The 22815-nt window shown below is 27.7% G+C and overlaps 3 protein-coding genes and 1 long non-coding RNA gene across 4 annotated transcripts; 1 reads left to right on the top strand and 3 right to left on the bottom strand.

Moving 5' to 3' along the window:
- Nucleotides 1-931: 931 nt before the first annotated feature.
- On the top strand, nucleotides 932-1591 carry LOC136088361 (uncharacterized). The gene has a single exon (XM_065812061.1). It carries the CDS (start codon nucleotides 932-934, stop codon nucleotides 1589-1591), a length of 660 nt encoding a protein of 219 aa, XP_065668133.1.
- A 6562-nt stretch (nucleotides 1592-8153) lies between these two features.
- Nucleotides 8154-11575, bottom strand: LOC136088362 (piggyBac transposable element-derived protein 4-like). Its single transcript, XM_065812062.1, has 4 exons — nucleotides 9855-11575; nucleotides 8967-9336; nucleotides 8492-8582; nucleotides 8154-8419 (listed from the first exon to the last, which is right to left on the bottom strand). Exons 1-4 carry the CDS (start codon nucleotides 11573-11575, stop codon nucleotides 8154-8156), a joined length of 2448 nt encoding a protein of 815 aa, XP_065668134.1.
- A 1145-nt stretch (nucleotides 11576-12720) lies between these two features.
- Nucleotides 12721-14497, bottom strand: LOC136088513 (uncharacterized). The gene is made up of 2 exons (XR_010642227.1): nucleotides 14374-14497; nucleotides 12721-14297 (listed from the first exon to the last, which is right to left on the bottom strand). It is a non-coding gene; the product is annotated as an uncharacterized LOC136088513 (long non-coding RNA).
- Nucleotides 14498-15272: 775 nt separating this feature from the next.
- LOC136088514 (uncharacterized) lies at nucleotides 15273-15950 on the bottom strand. The gene is made up of 2 exons (XM_065812361.1): nucleotides 15650-15950; nucleotides 15273-15574 (listed from the first exon to the last, which is right to left on the bottom strand). The coding sequence occupies exons 1-2, from the start codon at nucleotides 15911-15913 to the stop codon at nucleotides 15464-15466; spliced, it is 375 nt and encodes a 124-aa protein (XP_065668433.1). The 5' UTR covers nucleotides 15914-15950; the 3' UTR covers nucleotides 15273-15463.
- Nucleotides 15951-22815: the final 6865 nt, after the last annotated feature.

Raw genomic sequence — 22815 nt, forward strand, 5'->3', positions numbered from 1 at the left:
TATAAAACATTTTTTAAGAAAATATAAAACATTTTTTAAGAAAATTTAAAACATTTTTTAAGAAAATATAAAACATTTTTTAAGAAAATATAAAACAATTTTTAAGAAAATATAAAACACTTAATTACGTAATTACTCCTTAACACTTTGGAATTTATGAGGTTTATTCATGACAAAGAAGAGAACTATAAAAAATAAAAAAAAAAGGATGGCGGTAGTAAATTAGTTGTCAGTTGTAAGTGCCTTAAAAGTATAATTTTTTGAGTCTATTATCAAACTTTTTATCATACCTTAAAGTTTGGAATCAGACTTTTAAGTATGGAATAAAAGTTTTATATTTATAAGATTTTTAACTTTTATTCCAAACTTAAAAGACTTAATATGGTGAGTAATGTTCGTTATAGTTTTAAGTTTATATCAATTACAATGAAAAATAGAAAAATTACTATACACATATTAAACAAATGCTTTTTTTTATCCAGAGAAAACTTTTTAAATGCAATACATATGTTATCATGCCTTACTATGCTTATAATTAAAATATATTATTCAAGCTTTATTTTGTTGTTTTAACTGATTAATGGAAAATGAGATAGAAAGGAAAAAAAGAACACTTATTACAAAGGATATTGTAAGAACCATAAGAAAGTCAATTCTAAAAAAAATGAAGTTAAAAGAAATAGCGGAAGAAGTTGAAATATCAGTTTCTGCAACACGTTCTATTTCTGATAAAATCAGTAAAGGACTTAGTGATGATAAAATCACATCAGTAAAAAAAGGAAGGCGCAGCTCTTATGACGAGACGCTTAAATCTGAAATTTGATTGTTAATTGAGCATGATCCATCTCATACTTTAGCATCATTGAGAAACATTCTCATTGAAAGGAATATTAATGTATCTATACCAACAATATCTAAGTATTTGAAGTCGATGGAGTTCACTAGAAAACGACTTACATTAGTACCAAAAGAAAGGAACTCGCCGCAAAACGTTGATTTAAGACAAAGTTTTTGCAGGACTATTAATTCGATTCCTGACAATAACTTAGTATTTCTAGATGAAACAGGCTTTAACTTACATACTTCTAAGCAATATGGCTATTCTATAAAGAATACAAAATGTTTTGTTACAGTGCCAGCAAATCGTGGAAAGAATGTAAATCTAATGGCCGCTATAACAGTTAATGGTATTCTAAGCTTTAAGATAGTGGATGGTGCCTATAATGGCGATATTTTTTGTGATTTTATAACCAATAATTTAAGACCGTATTTCTTAACAAATCCTCATTTTGTACTAGTATTGGACAATTGTGCATTTCATCGTCGAAGAGATGTAATCGATTTGCTCGGCCAATCCAATGTTTCAGTTTACTTTTTGCCACCTTATTCACCGCAATTGAACCCGATCGAGGAATACTTAAGTTGTCTTAAAGGTAATTATACTTCTATAAGGCCGTTTCCAAAAACTAGCAATGAAGTTAAGGCTACTTTAAATTGGCTTATACCGACAATTGGCATTGATTTTTGTGGTTGGTATTGTAATATGAGAAAATGGGTTTTGAAAGGCATAGCAAGGCAAGAGTTTTATTAAAGTGGATACTTTGTTATTTATATTATATCTTTAAATATAATGAGTTTTAGTTATATTAAAAAAATACACTTTATTCTTTAGAAATTTATGAATAACTTTATACATCATAAATGCACTCTTAAATAACTAAAATGTTTTATATTTTCTTAAAAATTGTTTTATATTTTCTTAAAAATTGTTTTATATATGTATAATTTTAATGTTTTATAATTTTATAAATTTGTTTTTTATTTTCTTACAATTTGTTTTGTATTTTCTAAAAAAATGTTCTATAAATTCTTAAAAAATGTTTTATATTTTCTTAAAAAATGTTTTATATTTTCTTAAAAAATGTTTTATATTTTCTTAAAAAATGTTTTATATTTTCTTAAAAAATGTTTTATATTTTCTTAAAAAATGTTTTATATTTACTTAAAAAATGTTTTATATTTCGCATAAACCCTGTAATAAAAATAACAATTAATGTATTTTATTTCGTTATAAATAGAAACGCATCTTTCTATTTATAACGAAAATTTTTTAAATTAATGTTTATGCTTGTAATTCTAAACTATTTTTTATCTACTAGTATACATACTAGTAGTACTTTTATCTACTAGTATATATACTATTATATATAATATATGATATTATATATCTACTAGTATAATAGCTTGAAAACTTGAGTTCTTTCACTTTTCATTTTTTATTGTAAATTTATTTATTTTGAAAATTTATTTATTTTGTGATTTTAACATAAAAAATTTTAACTGGAAACTATTTGATCGCAAATTATAATTTTTGGAAAATGATGACAAAAAATGTCTCAAAAAGAACTTGATAATATATTTTTTTTTATTTAATATGTATTTCGCTAATAAAAAGTAAAAAGTTACAAAAATTAAGCAATACAAATATAGAAATATATGGCTGGGACAAGAAGAAGACAAATATAATCTTATTACCAAACCCCTTAAAATAAAAATTTCAATAATAAAAATTACAAGGCATATTACGCTATATTACAGTGTAATACATCCAAAAGTATATAAATGAATACAAATACAAAAATAAAAGACTTGTAATATTGTTTTTCTTAACTTGTTTTAATTTTAAAAAAAATTGAATTAAAGATAAACAAATACATTGAATAAACAAATGTGATCCTAATTAAAAGCTTAAGAAAAAATTTGTAGTCATTAATCAAAAGTTTTTGCTTAAATCAATTTTTAAATTATTGAAAAGAAGAAATAATTTTTAGCTAATCATTAAAAATTGTGTTCCGTAGTTTAGGATCTCTATTTGCAATTAAAATCTTAGTTGCAAAATAGTAGGTTTTAGGTTGAATGTAATTGTCTTCTAAAAAAGTTTGGGTATCAATGATTTATCTTTTTTTTAAATTGAGTTAATTATCATGAATGCCATTTTTTTTATCAACTTTGAACATAAGAATAGGGGGTAGATAAGGGTAATAAGAGCACTTTGGTAATATGAGCATACTTAAAGAATTCTTAGATGTAAGCAGTGAAGTTAAAGTTGCTTTGTATATTTTGAATTGATTTTTTGTGGTGATAACAGAAATCGGTGTAGTTAGCGTAAATTTATGTGCAGTAATTAGCGGGTATCATTTAATTAAAACGCTATTAAACTTTTTGCGTTGTTAAAATAATATCATCACGTATGAATAAATCTGTGGCGCGAAATTTTAGTGCTAAAGTAATGAAACTTTTTTTTAAAGAAAAATATGTTAGCTAGAAATTCTTTCCATCTTTTGTTTGAAAAACAATGCATAGAAACATTTAGTTTTGACTTTAATGATGCCATTTTTGTGTAATATGAGCATGCTCAAATTACCCAGTGTTTTCATTAAAATTACACAGTATCGCACCAAATGTCGCAGTGGTTTTAATTGATTTTTGAATAAAAACAAAGCATAGTAAAAAATTTTAATATTTCAACAATACTAAATATTTTTCTGTAATTTTAAAATCAAAAAGTTTGAATTTTTTTTGTTCAAAGGTTTGAGTTAATAAAATTGATAAAATAACAAACTAATTTTTTTTTTTTTTTTTGCGGAAAACAAAGTTGTTTTTTTTTCAATAAAAAATGGCCTAAAATTTGATCTTTTAATGGTAAGTTTTGTTAATAACAAATTATTATATTCCGAAAATTAGTTTTAATTGTCAGGTTGGTATTTTTAAATTTAGTTAATATTATTTTTTTGAGCTAATTTAAAATGCTCATATTATTCGCAAATTTTTTGGATCCAGCATAATTATTTATGAAAATATTCCAATTTTCGCTTAAGGTACTCATATTACCCTAATCTACCCTAAAAAAGATCAAGTTGAAATACGTTGAGAATATTAAGTTTAATAAATAGCAATTTAATGTGCGAAAATCTACATTTCCAATTATTTTTAAAGTATACTTTTGTTTACCGAGCAGTTTATTTATTTTAGTTAAATTAGTCCTACAACAGGCAACGTTTGCATAATTTAATATAATTAATGAACTTTGCATGAAGTTTGCATAATTTAGGTAGCAAGGAATAAAAGAATAAAATGTGTATATCTCAAACAGGTTTGGTCGATCAACTGCTGTTTTTTAAAAATACAATTTTTATATTTGAACATAAAAATAAGAATCTGATATAAATTAAGTTTTTCCAAGTTTTAGACTTTCATATTTGCTATCAGATTAGAAGAATTATCTACTCTATTTTGGTAATGAACTGGTCGACAGGCATGGTTTTGCAAGCCTTATAGTTTGATTAGTTTTGTTTTGTGTGTTATTGCCAACACTATAATAGCATATGTGAGATGCCTATGAATTAGACTAAAGAAAAGTTTTTTTCTTGAAACAAATAAGTTTAAAAATAAGCTTAAAACCTCATAAAATTCCGATATCTGCATAATATGTATTGGAATTTTATGAGCTAATTTTATATATACATAGGGGAGACCGGGGCTAGTTGGCTCGGTTTTTACTCTATGAGCTCTGTAGCCCTAACAGTACATTTTTAAAAAAATATTAAAGTGTAGTCTTAAAGAGTATGGATTAGGGTATCTTATAAAATTTGAATTCATTTACAAAAAAAAATTCTTGGGGCCTTTCCAAACCCTCAAAAAAAAAAAAATGCGCCAACTTACCCCACCACGGGGTAAGTTGGCGCAAACTATAAAAATGATTATTAATGCACTATTAAGTGCAAAATTAATAGAAATTTTTTTAAAATTAATTTTTGCAACAATTTTATCCTAAAATTTAATTTTATTTTTAGCTGGTACCAAATATTAGTCCGTATAAAAGTCAAACAGTAGCCCGCCTTTTATCTGTGGAAAAAAAAACTAAAAAATTTTTTTTTTTTAATTTTTTTGTAAGAATAAATATTTTCAATATTGTTAAAAATTAAAAAAAAAAATAATAATAATTTTATAAAAATAAATATTTTTTTCCATAGTAAATGCTATAAGCCAACTTACCCCGTGAAAAATTTGTCAACTTACCCCGAAACCTTTTTTTTTAACAAACAGTCTATAGATCCTGAAAAACGGCAGCTTTGAAAAAAAAGTCTGACTGGATATAATAAACCAATTGTGACTGGAACTTTTACAATAATTTTTTTTTCATACGACTAAATATTTTCTTTGTAAAGTAAAAAGGAAGCGATGTTCTAAAAGTTACGTTTTTGTCCAAAAAACGCTTAAATCTCAATATCTCCCATGCGCATGCGCGAATCTTGACAATACTACAGTGAATGATTAAATGGTCAATAAGGAAGTTTCTGAGTAATTTTTGTCACTTTCTGATGAAAGGCTCTAAAGATAAACGCAGTTCGTCAACTTACCTCTGCGGCCAACTAGCCCCGGTTTCCCCTATAGTAGCATAGCAATTTATTAAATGTTTAAAAATATAAAAATATATCATCGAGAGACAAAATAACTTCTTATCTTGAACTAGAGGTAACTACATTCAAGACCCATTCTTATTCTAGAATTAGAGGAACTCCATTCAAGATAAAAATACTTAAAAACCATTTTTTTCAAAAGAGAAGCTCTACAATATGAAATGTTTGATTTTTCAAACTTTGTTTTAAAAATCACCGCTGAATTAAATTATCCTTTCTTAAATTGTATTTATCATTATGTTTTAGTGTATACAAATTATGGACAGAAACTCAATTCGTCTCAATTCAATACACCAATTAAAGCCGCGTTACGGAGAATTTAAAAAAAAAAACTGGATCGAGTATATGAGGAAAAAAATCAAGTCAGCTTTTAATTCTTGAGTAAACGAAGTATAAACAAACAACATAAACTAAGCCAATAATCTTTTAAACAAATATAAAACATATATAGATCAAAATGGATTATGATATAGTATGTAGTATGAAAGTTGAAGAATTGAAGTCTTATTTACGTCTTCGTGGCTTGAAGATATCTGGAAAGAAAGAAATTCTTGCAGCTCGAGTATATTAACGGTGTTGAATTACCTGATCCTTTTAAGCTCAGTAATGGCTGGTTATCAGAAGACGAAGGCCTAACTTGTTGGCCAATATTATTATATCCTAATATACACAATTATTTATTATTTAACTCTGCTGAAATAGCCAGTAAAGACTTAAGTAACTACAAAACGTGTAAAGCCTATAGTTACTTTAAATGTGGCTGGCTTGAACCTTTATTTTACCATCAAGTTGGAATAGAAAGTGAATACTGTTATTTAAAAGGGAACTGTAGGAAATCTGAAAAAATTAATGATCCCTTTCACAAGCTACGGATTATTTTTGATAAAAAAACTGCTAAAATAGTTTCTGCACATTGTACTTGTCTAGCTGGTTTATCGCAGACATGTAATCATGTTGCTGCAACCCTCTTTCGAATTGAGGCTGCTGTTAGAAATGGTTTGACGAATGTAGCTTGTACTAGTTCAAAATCAGAGTGGCTTCCCAACCGCAGCATAGTAGCACCATCAAAAATATGTGACTTAAAATTTGATCGTGATGAATTTGGTAGGCGTGGAAGAAAAAAGCGTTCCCTAGTATCAAATGAAAAGCGTAATTACAACCCATTAGTTAACTGTAGTCTAAAAAATTTAAATTTAACAGACATAGCAAAAGCAATTAAAACCGTTGCTCCTCATAGTATCATAACTTCTGTTGTACCTAAACCTGACATTTATTATATGGAAGAATTAATTGTGTCTTCAAATGTTATCAAACCTACAATTTTGACCATGGATGATATTATTGTTATGTCAGACAATAAATTTTCTTTCAGTGAAAACATGAAAACAAATATGACTCAAATAATTGTTACTGATATAGAGCATATGACTGTAGGTCAAAGCACAAATGAGCTTTGGTTTAATTTTCGAAAACAAGTTATAACTGCTTCAAAAGCTCATGATGTTCTAAAAAAATTTGAAAAAATTAACATGCGCATTAAAGTTGATATGTGGTCTGATGAGATGTATTAATCGGTTTTTATTTTTTTCTTCATTATTATCATGATAATTGCGCCCTAAGAACGTGATTGGTTGTAATGGTTCTCACATGACCGAAAAGGTGAGGTGGACTGACCAAAAAAGTGAGGGCGTTAAATGGTAGGGCGTCAAGGAGTGTGACAAGTGGTGACATGGTGACAAGTGACAAGTGGTGACATGGTGACAAGTGGTGACATGGTGACAAGTGACATGGTGACATGGTGACAAGTGGTGACATGGTGACATGGTGACAAGTGGCGACATGGTGACGAGTGACATGGTGATAAGTGAAAATGACGCATGCGTGACAGGGTCATTCTTGTCACAGTGTGCATGTTGTGACATGGTGATTTATAAAAGAATAAAAAAATTGCGTTTATTTTATTGAATTTATTAAAAAAAAAAAACGGTTTATAATCTCGATAGGGTCGTTTGCCATAAATGAAGCGGTTAAAAAAGAAAAAAAAATGTTTTTATATTATTTCTTCACAGTTGTAAGATAATTCAGAACTGAACGCTTCTTCTGCAATAAAATCTTTTTTCTTCTTGTGTCAATGATGGTGAATAAATTGGCATTTTTATTCTAATCTAAAAAAATTTTTAAGCGGGATATTCTTTAAGGAAAAAAATTTTCAAGTTTATAAATTTGAATCTGTTAATAAAAAGGTGTTGAAAAAATGGTATAAAAAAACCCGCAAGAAAACGATAAAAATAATCGATAAAAACTCGGCATTGACATTATTTTTAGATAGAGAAAAATAAACCGTTGCAACAGTTTGAGCAGCCGAATAAAGTATCAGTCGTGAAACCGTACAACTCTCAAGACGATAGCACGATCAAGTATCATAATGGTATTCCGTACGATAGCACGCACTATAGTTTCCCTGTGTATTAAATTAAAGAGAGTCATGGTGGAAAAAAGATTTTTTAAAAAATCAAAAAACTTTATTGTTATTCGACCGCTTCAGACATGATATAAAAGAATACAGCAATAAAAAATATCAATTTTGCAATAAAAAAAGTATATAATCTTGAAAATTGACTTGTAAAAAGAAAAAATATTGAAATATGAAATAAAAATGTATTATAATAAAGTCTATTTATAGTTTAAAAAAAATTCTTGTTTTAAATGTGGGATGCAAAAATGACATCCCGCACATTGTTCGTCTATTTCCCATATAAACGAGCATTCTTTCCAGCAGCATGGTTTTTCTGGCCAACTGCATAAACAGCAACCAGAGCAAAAATATCTTTTGTCCGGTTTGTCAAAGTCTTTTTTAATTTTCTCAAGCTCTTTCACTTTTTTTCTTTTCATATCTTTCTCCTTTTCGTTTTTTGTTTTTTTGTAGGCATAATTTATTTCTAAAAAAGAAAAAAAAAGTGATTAGGTTGTGCTCAAGTTTGACATGTTTATAAATGTAACTGTATACATACCTTCAGTTGAGAACGTGTTTTCTGTTTCTTTTTTTTCGCAATACCTGTTTCTTTTTCCTGTTCTTCCTTTTTTTATAATTTTTTTATCCATCTAAAAAAATTATACAAAATATTCGTAAATTATTTTATGATTAAGAAAATAATTTGCATTTATAAATTCGTATTGATTTTTTAACCAATAAATAGTTTTTAAAATAATATTAAATATATTGTCAAGATATTTTTTGCATTGGTTATCCAAACAAGGTTTAAAATTTATTTCTGCAAAAATACAATTAAAAATACTTTGAAGTCCTTTTATTAAAGCTTTTTGTATAATAAAAAAAGACAAATCTGTTGAAGTTCTCCATAGCCAATACGGTCCGCGAGTATAGTTTAAATTTTTTATAAATATTCTATGTGTCCTATATTCAGAAAAATCATATTCGTCATGAAATCTCCGCAAGATTTTGTCAAAATTAAATTTGAAATTGACCAAAATAGATTCAAATTCATCAATGACTGCTTCCATTTTATTTTTTAACTTTTTTATTGATAATTTTCTTAAACAGAGTTGTTTTAATGACAAATCAATTTCTCCATTGGGGTAACATTTTCTTTCTTTCATGATTTGATCGTAAATGTCAATATTAAACCAAAGTCTTGTGTTTTGTGCCACCTCTTTTAAATAGTAAGAATAAGGAATAAACTTGTTTTCTCGTTTTGCTTTTTTCCGTTTAATTATTTCTTCCCAGACTATATTTTCTTCTAAATCTCGATGAAAAACACAAAAAAAATCAACTTTAGGTTCTTCATAATTTTCCGTGTCACCAATTTCTTGAGTGTATTTTTTAATGTTTTTCATTCTGAAAAAAAAACAAACTGTTATTAAAGATAATCGAGTATACTATCATTACAAATAAATTTTTTATAAATGACAAAGTTATATTGATCGGTAAACCATTCAATAGTTTTTAAAATAATTTTAAAAAAATGGTGCAGATAATCTTTATTCAAGTGATAATATTTTTTTTTTGAATATTCAGCTTCATAATATACTTGCGCAAATAAATAAACTAAATTTATTAACACTAGAAGCCCCAAGGTGGATCAATTGATCCAAACACGACTTTGACACTTTGCTGAAGCTAAAGTTTTAATGTTGACAAAATGATATTTTATGACTTTTATTATTTTGATATTATTTACTAAAAAGCGAAAAAACTACATCAAAAACACATTCAGAGATGCGGCTATAAATATTTATACCTAATAACCCTAAGCTGGATCAATTGATCTACCTTATAGAAAACGTGCATATACATAACAATTTTAGTCAAATAAATAATGTTATTTGCAATATTTGCATATATTTGACATGCACTTTCCACAAACAGGTTTCTTACAATTTTCACATACTGTTGATGTCAGATTACGTTTGCAGTTTGTTTTTATCTGACATCTCAAACGAGTTGATAATTGTGTACTACTGTTGGTAGCTGTTGTGGTATTACTGTTGGCAGCAACTAGGGATTTTCGGTGAGTAATATTAGCTTCTCTTAACTGTTCAGATAAAGTGTAAAGAAACTTTCGTCTTGAAATTTTTTGTTGTGTAACTTTTTTAAAAATGATCCACGCATTTACACCAGTCAAATCCAAAATATTGAAGAAAACAGCTAGCGGCCAACGTCGGCACCCAGATTTTGTTGACATTTCTCGACACATTGAATCTAACATATCAACTCCACATTTATTTGCATTGTAATAAAGTATTCCCTCAGGTTTCTTCTTCCCATCACTTTGCTTAGTCGCCCCTCTATGAAGTGTTGATAATAAAATTACAGTTTTCTTCTTCTTTGCTTGATAGACAATCAAGTTCAACGGTCCATTTATGTAGAAACTCGAATCGTAAAGTGGAAGTGGATCAAATGCTGGAATTTCTTTTCTACTATGTTTAACTGTTCCAACAATTGACGTTTTCTTTTGCAAAAGTTTTGTTGCAAGATCAACACTTGTAAAAAAGTTATCTGTAGTAACATTATACCCGTGGCCTAAATAAGGTTCCATTAGTGACATGACCACATGAGTACCCAAATTTTCTACACGGCTTTCATCTTTACCTAGATACGGTTTAATACTGAGACAATATTTAGTCTTTAGATCAGCTAAAATCCAGAATTTGATTCCAAACTTGTCCGGTTTATTAGGCATATACTGTGTAAAGCGACACCGAGCTTTAGTTGGGAACAACTGTTCATCAATTGTTAAAGATTCCTCAGGTATATAACATTTTTGACTGTTTTCTACAAATCTTGTCAGCACCCATGACATAAGAGCAAATTTATCACTTTGGATAAGCTCTCTACGTTTTGAACGTATATCAAATCTAATGTTTTTCATGATGTCTTCAAATCGAGAACGCGGCATAGTTTCTATAAAAGCTTTGTTGCCATATTTTTCAGACCATAGGAATTTAACCGGAAAATTTCTTGCGTTCATGCATCCGCGAAGATATATTAAGCCTATAAAAGCATCAAGTTCAATGTCGCTTATATTCCATCCTTTATTTGATAAATTGGCAGATAAAACAGTACATTTTTTGATAAAGCGTGTAAACCCTTCATCCATAATTAGTCTAAATGCATCAATAGGAGTCAAAACATTACGACAATAAGAAGTTGTTCCGCTTTTGGCAGTAAACACATTCTGAGTTTGAAATCTTCCAGTTACCTCAACTTTTGACACAACAGTCCATTTTACATCATCTCTACGAGTTTTAACAGTTATATCATTACTCCCACCGCATGAATTTTCATCTTCGTTTTCATCGCTACTACTTTCTGAATTGTAAATAAAAGTATTACTTTCATCGTCATCAGAAAGATTATCTTCAACAACATCTGCTTCGTCACTTTTTTTTGTTGAATCTGATTCATCACCACTGTCAATTTCCGAGAGATCTTGTAATATGAACAAACACTGTTGCGCCGACACACGTTTTGGACGTTGATGTGTTACTGATTGGTCAATTGGAAGAGGATGTGCTGCAACAGAAGTTTTTGATGATGAAGCACCTTCAGCGTTTGCTGAGCTTAAGCGTTTCATTATAATACAAATATCTATTATTATACTTTACCACAAGTCAGTATAGTAGTAAGTTTCATACAGTAAATCAGTAATACTAGTGTACTTGTGGTCGCAGCATATTTATACCAAATATGTGGAAACAATATCTTATTTTATTCACTAACATTTTCATTTTTTTTGTTCGGTTTAAATTATCTGTATAAATATGCTGGTAATCCAGATTTAGGCAAACCATGCTACAAAAATTCTACTTAGAGTAAAATGCGCCGTAATTTGGGCATAAATCTTATGTATATATATGTACGGTGAAAGAAATTTATATATTTTATATAATTTACATCAAAATTAACAGTTTTAACTGTTAGTTTCATACACTTTAACAAGAAAATAAGTCTAAATGCATATAAATATTAGGTTGGATCAATTGATCCACTTTGGGGTTTCTAGGTATATAAAAAACCTGGGGCTTCTAGTGTTAAAACATTATGCTGCAAAATAAAAAATTTTAAATGAGGTTTTATAAACTTGTCCAAGTTTTTTGTTGATACTTTATCAGTTTTTCGTATATATTTGGCAACTTTTTTTTTCATCGAATTTTCTTTTCTTTTTTCGAGGTAGAAAAGAAGAGTTTTTTTATCAAAATATTTTTTGAGAACACAAAGTACATTTTGAGTTAAATTTGTCATTTCTTTTTTTATTCGAATAAATACCATTTTGCGTTTACATAAATCTAATAAAGAAAGTATCGGTTTGTCGGTATAAAGTTCTTGAAACGTGCGAGAAAGATTATTTTTATCAAGCCATATATGAGTTTTATTAATAAACATTTCAGTGTAGTATGTGTATCGTCTCAACTCTAGATTAAATGAACTATGTTCTCCATTTTCCATTATCATTCGAGGACGTTTGTGTTTGATAACAAATAAATTGCTGCTGTATTTTCTTTTAAGAGTCTTCCTTTCTATCTCCGTCATATTTTCTTTTTTGGTTTTTTTCTTTGTTCAATTTTAATTTTAATTTGCTAATCTCTGCGTTGGCAAAGAATCTTCAGAGCAGTTTGATAACTTATCTTTAAAATTTTCTGAAAATGTTTGAATGTCTTTGTAAATTTACCTTATTTTTGTGAGCATTTTTTTTAGTTGGTTCTAAAACAAAAAAAAATGACAAAAATAATTATAATATATATTATACTGCGTGTGAATTACAACAAAAATTAAAGTTAATATTTATTCTTAATATTATAAAGTATCATTTACTATAAATATTTAAAAGTTCTTTTTGTTTTGCAACCACAACTTCGACCGGATAATTGCTTTTGTTTCGTTGTCCGTCAATTATCGCTGCTTTTGGCGTCTGACCATTTGATAAATTTATGCAGTCTTCATATGTTGGCAATTGAGGAATTTTCTTCTTATATTTTATATATAAGTCTAACTTATATTTTATATATAAGTCTAATTTTATATATACTGCTAACATTTCTAATAAAAGATTGAATTTGCTTTCAGGTGATATGAATTCTTTGTTGTCGTGATAAATGGAATATGTGTTAAAGTGTTCCATTAAATCAATGCCATCTTTTATTTGTTCCTTCAAACGGAGCGGTATAGATAGACAAAATTTTAAACTTCGTGTGTTGTCACTCGTAAGATGATCTGCAAGTTCTCTGAAATATTTTTCAATCATTTTTTTTGCTAAAGAATAAAAAAGTTTTAATATCAATTATTTAATACAATTAAAAAAAAAATATTTAAATGTGATTTTCAATAGACACATTAATATACAGCATGTTGTTTACAATAAAATTTTTCAAATGTTCGTGATTTATAAATTCTGTATATCCGATAGCCGGATTATATTCATGAACAGGTTGGTAAAAGTATCGACAATATCCGGCATTTTCAAGTTGACCTTGGTTATAATTACCAAATGAAATTTCCTTTTTCATTTCGTGACATTATTTCACAGAGTAACAATAACTCTTCTTTTAAACGGGCATTTTAAAACGTGATCATGTGGAGATTTTAAAAGTTGAAAGTAAATGGCCATTTTTTTTCCAGCAATTTCGTACCCATACATTTTTATTCGATAAAAATAACCGTCTGTGGTGTAAGCAGGGTCGGAATAAAACGGTTCATTGGACAGTAATCTGAGATCCATTTGGTCACATTTGATAATTTGATTATCAGTGATTGGAAAATTTTCTTTTGATATTTTCATATCGCAAACAAGAGATTTTAAATTTGCAATTTCTTCATTTTTTTCGTTTATCAAATTTGTCAAGTTTTCTGTTGAGCTTTTGACATGATTTTCAAATTCTTTATTTTTGCAAGTGACCAAACATGTCAGTTGAGCAATTTGTTTGTTTGAATTGGAAAGTGAAAGCATACAGTTACTGATTATTTTGTTAAAGACATTTGTGTTTGATTTTATGGTTTCGTTTATATTTTCAGTTGCCTTTATTATTAATCTTTCTTCTAAATGTGATAAACAATCTGTGACATGGTTTGCCATTATTTCAGTTGGTATTTGATGGACGCATAAAAAAAAAAAAAAGGTGCTTGGTTGAATTTCTTCATATCGGCATTCGTGCGTTTCTAAATTATTTACATTGATTCCACAGCAAAAGCAAGAAGTCGAATTAATTTTTTCCAAACAGTTTTGTTGATGATCAAGCAGGTTCTCGATATTTTGCAACATTCCACAATAACAGCAGCATATTTTTTCAGTGTTTTTGCGACTAAAGAATTAATTTATGGGCTCATTTTTGAAAAAGAAAATACAAAAAAAAAATATTTTTTAAAAACAAAACTTACTTGATTAACGGTTCCATTTTTTTTAATTGAAAATTTCAAGTGTGAAATATTTTTTTTTCTAAACTTTAAACTTATATAAAAAAAGTAAATATTTATTAATCAAGTGTGAAACGACAAAATTAAATGATCGGATTAAAATAAAAAACGACAGTAAACTGTAAAAACAAATTTAAAGAGAAAATGATTTTCATTGATAAAATTCTGAGAAAATATTAAAGGTATTTTTCGAAAAAAAAAATTTAGAAAGATTTTTTCCGACAAAATTTACAAAATTTTATTAATAATCTATTAATTATTAATTATCAACTTTAATAATCAACGCGTTTAAATTGCTTATAAACAGTTCGTCGTGTTCAAGACGGTTTTTTTCATCGTTTAGCCATATTTTTAAACTGTTTACAATGTTTATGATTGCCCAATCGTGTTGTTCGCGTTGAAATAATAATTGAAATACTCTTGAAAATTTATCGTAAATACGCAAGTAATCGTCATCAATGATTTCTATGGTATTATCAGCAAATCCAAAATATTTGGCCATTTTTTTCCACCGAGCACCCACAACATTTTCAATACTTTTTTCCAATTCTCTTCTCGAATTTATACTCATTTTTATATTCTAAACAAAGCAAGTTATATTGTTACTGCCAAAAATATATATATATATATAAAATTTTTAAATAGTTTTATTGATGGCAAAAATAAGATATACGCCTAGAACTAAAGAAACAGCCGGTAACTTTTTTTATTTTGAAAAAAAAAAACAGTTTGAATATTTTTTAAATAAAATAAAAAATTTATTTTTAGAATATATGGCGCGATCAAAAGCTACGGTGCCACGCTTAAAGTTTTCAAAATTAACACAAACAAATAATCCGATTACTCTTCAACAAAATCTTCCTAGCAACTGTAAAAACATAGTTATGTGCAAATGTAATACAAATAAAAAATATAAAGATAACAAAACAAATCAAAAACTGGGAAGAGTCGGTAAAAAAATAAAACGTTGGCGACAAACAGAAGAAAATTATATACATGGAAAATTAAACAAAAAACTAAATATATTCTCAAAAAAATTGTAAAAAAAAAATATTTATAATGTTACACGCTGGTTATCAAAGCCGTATTTTTTTAAAAGATATAAAATTTTTCTTTTATGGTTCCGTGCTTTATAGCTTTTACTTCTTCTTTTCTGTTTTTTTCTCTAAAAAAAGTGAAAGAAAATAAAAAAATAATAAAAAAAAAGCAAAACTTATTTTTATGGTTAAAAAATATTTACCTCTGTAACTTTAAAGTCGATTGAATCTTCATCTTCGACTTTTTCAACTTTATCTTTGACTTGAGTAACGTTATCTTTGACTTGAGTAACATTATCTTCGACTGTTAAATCAATCACATCAATTTCTTTTTCTTTCATCGAATCCATGACCATATCATAAGCCGCAATAAAATCTTCAATAGGCACTCCGTCTGGTTTTAACACCCTTTCATAGAATTCCAAATCCTTATCATCAAATTTAGTGATAACTTCTGTTGTGTTCATTGTGGCGAATTGATATTTTTTCAAAACCAACTGCTATTTATCTGAAAAAAACAAGTAATGTTTGCTCAGCTATATTTATTTTTTTATAAATTATTACAAAAGAATTATGTAGTTGAAAGAAATATTAAATATATGTTATAACAAACATTTTTTTTTATTTCTGATCAAAATAATTAAAAAAAACTTTAATAAACTTTAATGTTTGTTCAGCTTTATTAAACGCTTTTTCTTTTTCTATTCATTCCTTCAAAGAGTAATGATTTCTGAGAAAAGTGTTTAGAAAAACAAATAACTGTTCTCTTTCTTAGAGCGAAACAATAATTTAAAAGATTTCAAAGTACATAAACACATCACGTATACGTCGCATAGTGCGTTCGCATTCTGCACTATGTTGAAATCGCCATTCATGAACCGTTCGTGGGTTCAAATCTCAGCTTTGCCCTTAAACTTCGATCTTTATCATGTCATTAAATGTAAAAACACTATAACCGTATGGTTTAGTGAACACTATAACCGTATGGTTTAGTGATGTATCGTCTAGAAAGTTATGTGTAAAAAACACTATAACCGTATGGTTTAGTGATGTTATGTCTAGGAAGTTATATGTAAAAACACTATAGTCATAGTGAGCGCACTAGACTTGGTGATGTCCGTCTAGAAAGTTATATGTTAACACTATAGTTCTGGTGAATACACGAGACTTGGTGATGTCTGTCTAGAAAGTTATAAGTAAGCAGGCAAAAAATAAGCATGCAAAAAAAAAATAAGTAAGAAATAAATTAAGTTAGTAAGCAGGAAAATAAGTAAGCAAGTTAACCACGGTTAAATAAAAAAAAGTAGGCCTACTCATAAGTAAGACAATAAGTAAGTAAGATGAATAAGTAAGGCTAAGTAAGACAGTGTCGGGGACACAAAATTTTTTACAAAAAAAAAAAAAGTCACTAAGCAAGAAAAATAAGTCTGTTAAAATGTCTGTCTTGGAAGTTATAAGTAAGCAGGCAAAAATTAAGCATGCAAAAAAAAAATTAAGTAAGAAATAAAAATAAGTTAGTAAGCAGGAAAATAAGTAAGCAAGTTAATACTCATAAGTAAGACAATACTACTCCTAAGTAAGACAATAAGTATGTAAGATGATTAAGTAAGGCCAAGTAAGGCAGTGTCGGGGACACAAAATTTTTTTATAAAAAAAAAAAACAAGTCAGTAAGCAGGAAAAATAAGCAAGTTAAAATGAAGAAAAAAATACTCAAAAAGTAAAGTAGGTCTACTAAGTAAGATATGCAAGTAAGACAAATAAGGTGTAAAAGTAAGGTAGTGTTGGGAGGCACAAAATATTATTTTGAATAATTATTACAATTGTGTAAAAAAGTAAAGATAATTAAACGTGTATATAGAAGAAAAAATACAGCGTAAAATTAAATATTTTTATAAATTTCGTATAAATATATTTTAACAAAATGTACACAATTTATGAAAAAAATGTCAAGAACAAGGTCAAAAGCATCTAGGCGAGAAATTGATTTTAGAGTATTTCCTGCCAGTCCTCCACCAGTGAATTTATTAAATTTAGGAATGGGAATGAAAGATCTACAAGTAGTTGTAGATCAATTGGATTGTAAAAAAATTCTTTATTGCAAGCGAAAAACAAAGGCAACGTATAAAAGAAATAGACAAAACATCAAAAATGGACGTGCAGGACAGCCGATATATAAATGGGTCTTGACAAAAAAACATTAGATAAATGTTTACATAAATTTTATATTAACAAAATGTTTTATCAACAAAACCAAATAATCCTCCATGAAGAACTTGAAGTAAGATAAAAAATAAAGTATTGAATATGTAAAAAAGACTTGATTTGAAATAGAAAAATAAAAAAGCAAGTATAAAAAGACAAAAGAAAGTTAAAGATTAAATTTAGTCGGAAAACGTGTTTTTTTAAAAAAAAAATGAAAAAATCGCGACAATATCATGGAAGGAGGAGATTTAAAAAACGAGGAAGAGTAAACACTCAAAAACACTATAAAAAACGCGGACAAGGCATTTTAGGAAGCGTACTTGGTAGTATACCATTGCTTGGACCACTGTTTAACACTATATTTTAAAAGAAAAAATGTATAAACGCTGTCATCGAATTGGCACTATTCATCATCAGAAACAAAAATGTTCAACTTGTTTTTTAAACGCATTTTTTACTATTGTGCAAAATGACGTAAAAACATTTTCTTTGTTGGTAAAAGACATGAAACGTGATGTTAAAGGATGCATCAGAAATATCAGAATGGATGTTTCGAATCGCGGAGAATATATTGTTTTATATTCATATTTAAACGGTCATTTGGTCGAGATGATATGTGGTAATGTAAATGAAGGTGATTCGAGTTTAACTTCTTTTTTAGGCGGATTCGAACTTGAATATGTTGTAGCATTAAATATGTACATTGTAAAATATAATGATAGAGTTTTATATGAAGGAAAGAAATTGCCTTTATTATAAGAAAACAAAATTGTATTTTTTTTAAATTAAACAGTGTTTGAATTTTAACTTTTTTTTTAATAAATAACGCGACTTTTAAAATTTTTTAATAAATAACGCAACTTTTAGAAAAAATAACAAGTATTAATCATGGATTTCAAAACATGTTTGGCCGAGTTTTACAATAATTTTTCCTCGCCTTCGCCTGTTTCGGATTTACAACCGTTAGATTCTTCATATAGCACGTTAAAATCTTTAAATAAAAATTTTAAATTGTTTTTCCGAGTAGACGCAAGCAATCAAATGAAAATAATACGTTCATCTGATATGGCTATTATTACATTTATAATTCGGCAAAAAAAAAAAAAAATTTGAAATGCTATATAATGACTTTATTGAAGTGATAAAAGATACATTTCAAATATGGCTACTCGAAAGCGAATGAGAAAAACAAGCGCTAAAAATAAAAGACATTTTTTGAGACGAAAAATAAAGAAAACTCGGGGACACGGATTAGCCGATTACATAACTCCAAAAAACGTGTCAAATGCTTTGCAAGTCGGTTTTCTTTTGTATAGTTTAAAAAAAGCGTGGAAAGGAAAAAAACCAAACACGGTAAATTTAACAAAAGCTGTCGAACCTTATATGCAAGATTACTCTTTTGAAGTACGATAAAGAAAAAAATTATAATTTGTATTTTATTTTTTATTTGAATAAAATGTATATACAAAAATAAATGTTTTTTTATTTTTTGAAAACTTTGGTTTCTGTTGCGTTTAATAAAGACTTTTTTTTTGCCGTTGCAATAATCACAAGTTATGTTAATCTTTGGTAACTTAAATATCTTTTTCTCGTATGTAACATATAATATATCGTCCTTGATAACGCCAAGACATTTGTTAAATTCTTCCAAAACTGCTTTTTGATTTTCTTTTGCCAATATACAATATAATTGACCGTAACCACCACACGTATTGCACAATTGTTCTTCGATAGTGTCGCGTAAAAGACATATAGCTTGTCTTTGCATTTTTTTTTATAACAAGTTGAGATCAAAAAGCCTTTTTAAATGTTCTTTTGTGATGACGTCATCCCAAGGTCTGTCTAAAAATCTGTCTATTGTTTGTAATCGAGAAAAATTATTCAAGTATATTTGTTTTTTTTCTTCGTTTTGCATTAAATAAATATTTTCTTCATTCATTATAGAAGGTATAGCTAATAAATCCTGCATTGAGATTTTGTTCCATTGTGTTTCATTATTTGTTCTAAGCAAATCGTGACTTTTTAAAATGTTGCGTACAGTATTATCAGACAATATTTGGGCTTCATATATATCACGATTAATTGTTTTGTCTTTGGATTTAGCCGACAGCGAGTCTCGTTCCAGTTTTTCTTGTTTTTTGAAATATAAAGGTAACAAGACGTCTTTTTCAAACATTCGTTTGGCTGTTGCATCAAGATAAGGAAAGAATTCTTTTTTTACAAATTTAAAGAATGGAGCCATCTTTAGCAGAATTTGTTCAGAATTATGAAGCTCAGAAATTTCAAAAAAATGACGGTTTAACAAAGTGTCAAGTAAAGGTATGTAAATAGATGAACTATATATGTAATCAGGTATGTTAAATAAAATTGTTAAAAAATATGCCGCGAAAGCACCACACAAACTACTGTTATTTCATTGATAGCAATTTTTGTTGTAAGATAACATGACATTTTGTTGTCCAGTTTCTGCGCTAAATTTCAAGATGAAATGTGTAAACCAATAAAATTCTTTATTATGAAGTGTCCACTCGTACGGAAAATGTTTTGTGTTTTTTATATAAGAATTAATTTCAATTTCGTTATAATTTATATTCAAGGTATTAATTTTTAAATTTGTTTGAACTTTGTCTACAGATTCAAACAAATGTCTGTTATATCTTAGAGGAAAAGGAATTTGACGAAGAACGCTTTCTGGACCTAAACTGTCAAAGCAAAAAAAATGACCGTCATCCAATTTTATCAGCGCTCGCCAGTGGTGACCATCTTCTTTACTTGTTTCATTGTTATAAATAATAAAAGAACCGTTTTTGTTCATGCGTTTAATAATGTCGATATGGGCTGTGGATCGACTTAATTCGTCAATGCCATACACACCTTTAAAATAATTCTTATACACAGGTTGAGAAAAATACGAAATTAAAGACTCATTTGAGCACATTATTCTTCAATACTAAAAAAACTTGATATAAATATTGTTACAACAGCATGTAAAATATTAACAAATAAAGTTTTTTTATCCGTCGGTTCTTCTTTTATTATTATTCCGTCAATGCTTCTTTTAACAGTTTGTTTTCGCAAAATTGCCTCGAGTTTTTTAATTAGAGTTGAAGCGGCTGGCAGCACTTTTGTACTAAACGTATCTATAAAACCGTCTGTTTGATCACCTTCTGCTTCAAACAGGCTTTTATTAGGTTGTGATTCCATGACCAAAACTACAAGTTTTGAATGATAATATTTTGCTATACAGTCTTTTTGATCCATATAGTCTTTTTTTAATTTTTCAAAATGATTCTGATGGTCAAAGCAAAGCTGAGGCTCGTTTAAAAGGTGTTTAAAATTGCTATTATTGAAACATTTTTCAATTGAGCTAGAATCAAGATTTGCTCGTTTGGAGTTTAATATTTTTTGAAGCAATTCGTTAGAGTATTCATCTTTTTTATGTTCATCATCTGATATAGGAGAATGGGGAGAGGAGTTGCCAGATTTATTAAACTGGCTGTATCTTTTACTCACTTCGTCTAAAGCGCATACAACGCAGTTGTTGTGAATTCTTTTAATTATACTGTCTACTCTTTCCATTTTTTTTAATTAAAATTTAAACACATTTTACATTTTTATACTTGTAAAAGTAATTTTCAAAGAAACAGAGGTTATTTATGACTTACAACTCTTTTTTTTTTTAGATATGGTTTATAGATGTCGAATATATTGAAAATACAGAACGACATATATGGGGGAAAAGATGTCTAAGAGAGTTGTGTTTGCGAATGTTTAATGGAAACAAAATTTATCACGTTCAAATTTGGCCATGTGTACCTTTTAAGAAATTGAGTTTCAACAAACAAAGTACTTTTAACTTTTGCAATCGTAATATTCACGGATTAACTTATCAACCTGATAGTTCCTTTTCTGGCGAACATATCTTTTGTTGTAATACTGACGAATATTTGACTCATATTTTTAAAAATTATGCAAACATTTTAATATTGTTTAAAGGAGGAGACATGGAAAAAAGTATTCTAAAATCTTTAAATCTCAATTTATATTTCTTTGACTTGAATTATTTAAAGTTTCCAAAAGTGCAAAATATGCGTTATTGGTATGGAGAACAAAAATATGAATATCATTATACTCATTTGACATTTCAAATTTGTCGTTTAAATCACTGTCCAAAATATGAAACCAAAATGTTGTTATTATACATGCAAGATTTACTTTATTTTAATATAGATGAAAATTCATCAAACAATTTTCGAGAATTTTTAAACTTTTTAAAGGATAACAACTGTAAAAATAAGAATACGTGTACATGTTTTGAAAATGTATTTTTTTTAAATGAAAATTTTTCCAAATATAATATAATTAAAAAATAACAAATGTTTCTTTTTATGAGTGAAAGACAATTTTCAACTCTTCCTTGTTTGCAATATTTCTTTCTTTATGCTTCAAGTAATCGTAAAGTTTGTCGTCTTTCTTGTAAAGAATAGCAGATATTGTAAAATTTCTTTTGAAAAAATAAAACCAGTTTGCTTGCGGAAACAATTCAATTAGCGAATTGTGGTAAAAATTGATTAATAGCTTTGTAAATTAAAACTTTATCTTGCACTATTTTGTATTTTTCAGTTTTTGAAAAATAATCATAAATGCGAATAGGCGTGTATATAGTATAATAACCATTGTGAAAGAGTTTGTCATTAAAACTAAAACGGGTATAATTGGCTTGAAGAGTAAACTTTGAAGGTATGTACTTTTTTCGCAATTCTTCATAATCGCGGTAATGGTTATTCAAATAATCGCCATGATTATTAATCAAATAAGGAAACAAAAAGTAATATTTGAGAGAAAGTTTTAATTTGTTTTTCCACGTGTTAAACGAAGCTTGATTAAAGTATTTAAAATTTGCAATAAATTCGTCCAGCTTATCTTTGTACAATTTATATATCGGTTGTGTTGATTCCTTTTTGATAATTTCTAAAAAAGTTTCATTTATTAGAGCGCAAACTTGATACATTTCCCGAGTCCAATTAGGCGTTTGTTCTTCAAATGACATGCATTCTCTAAACGATTTTGCAAACAAGTCCATATTGTTATTATAATCTTTCATTATAAAAACATGATAAAGAACCGAATATTGTTCCTCGGGTAAATTTAATTGAAGATTCCATT

The sequence above is a fragment of the Hydra vulgaris genome, chromosome 12, assembly GCF_038396675.1.
Source record: "Hydra vulgaris chromosome 12, alternate assembly HydraT2T_AEP".
NCBI classification, from domain to species: Eukaryota; Metazoa; Cnidaria; class Hydrozoa; order Anthoathecata; family Hydridae; genus Hydra; species Hydra vulgaris.

Coding starts and splice junctions, on each gene's coding strand:
- LOC136088361 (XM_065812061.1), top strand. CDS start 932: ATGGAGTTCACTAGAAAACGACTTACATTAGTACCAAAAGAAAGGAAC.
- LOC136088362 (XM_065812062.1), bottom strand. CDS start 11,575: ATGAAACGCTTAAGCTCAGCAAACGCTGAAGGTGCTTCATCATCAAAA. Junction 8,583..8,966: donor ATGAATTTGAATCTATTTTG/GTCAATTTCAAA, acceptor TAATTTTTTTAG/ATGGATAAAAAAATTATAAA. Junction 8,420..8,491: donor AAACACGTTCTCAACTGAAG/GTATGTATACAG, acceptor TTTCTTTTTTAG/AAATAAATTATGCCTACAAA.
- LOC136088514 (XM_065812361.1), bottom strand. CDS start 15,913: ATGAACACAACAGAAGTTATCACTAAATTTGATGATAAGGATTTGGAA. Junction 15,575..15,649: donor TCGACTTTAAAGTTACAGAG/GTAAATATTTTT, acceptor CACTTTTTTTAG/AGAAAAAAACAGAAAAGAAG.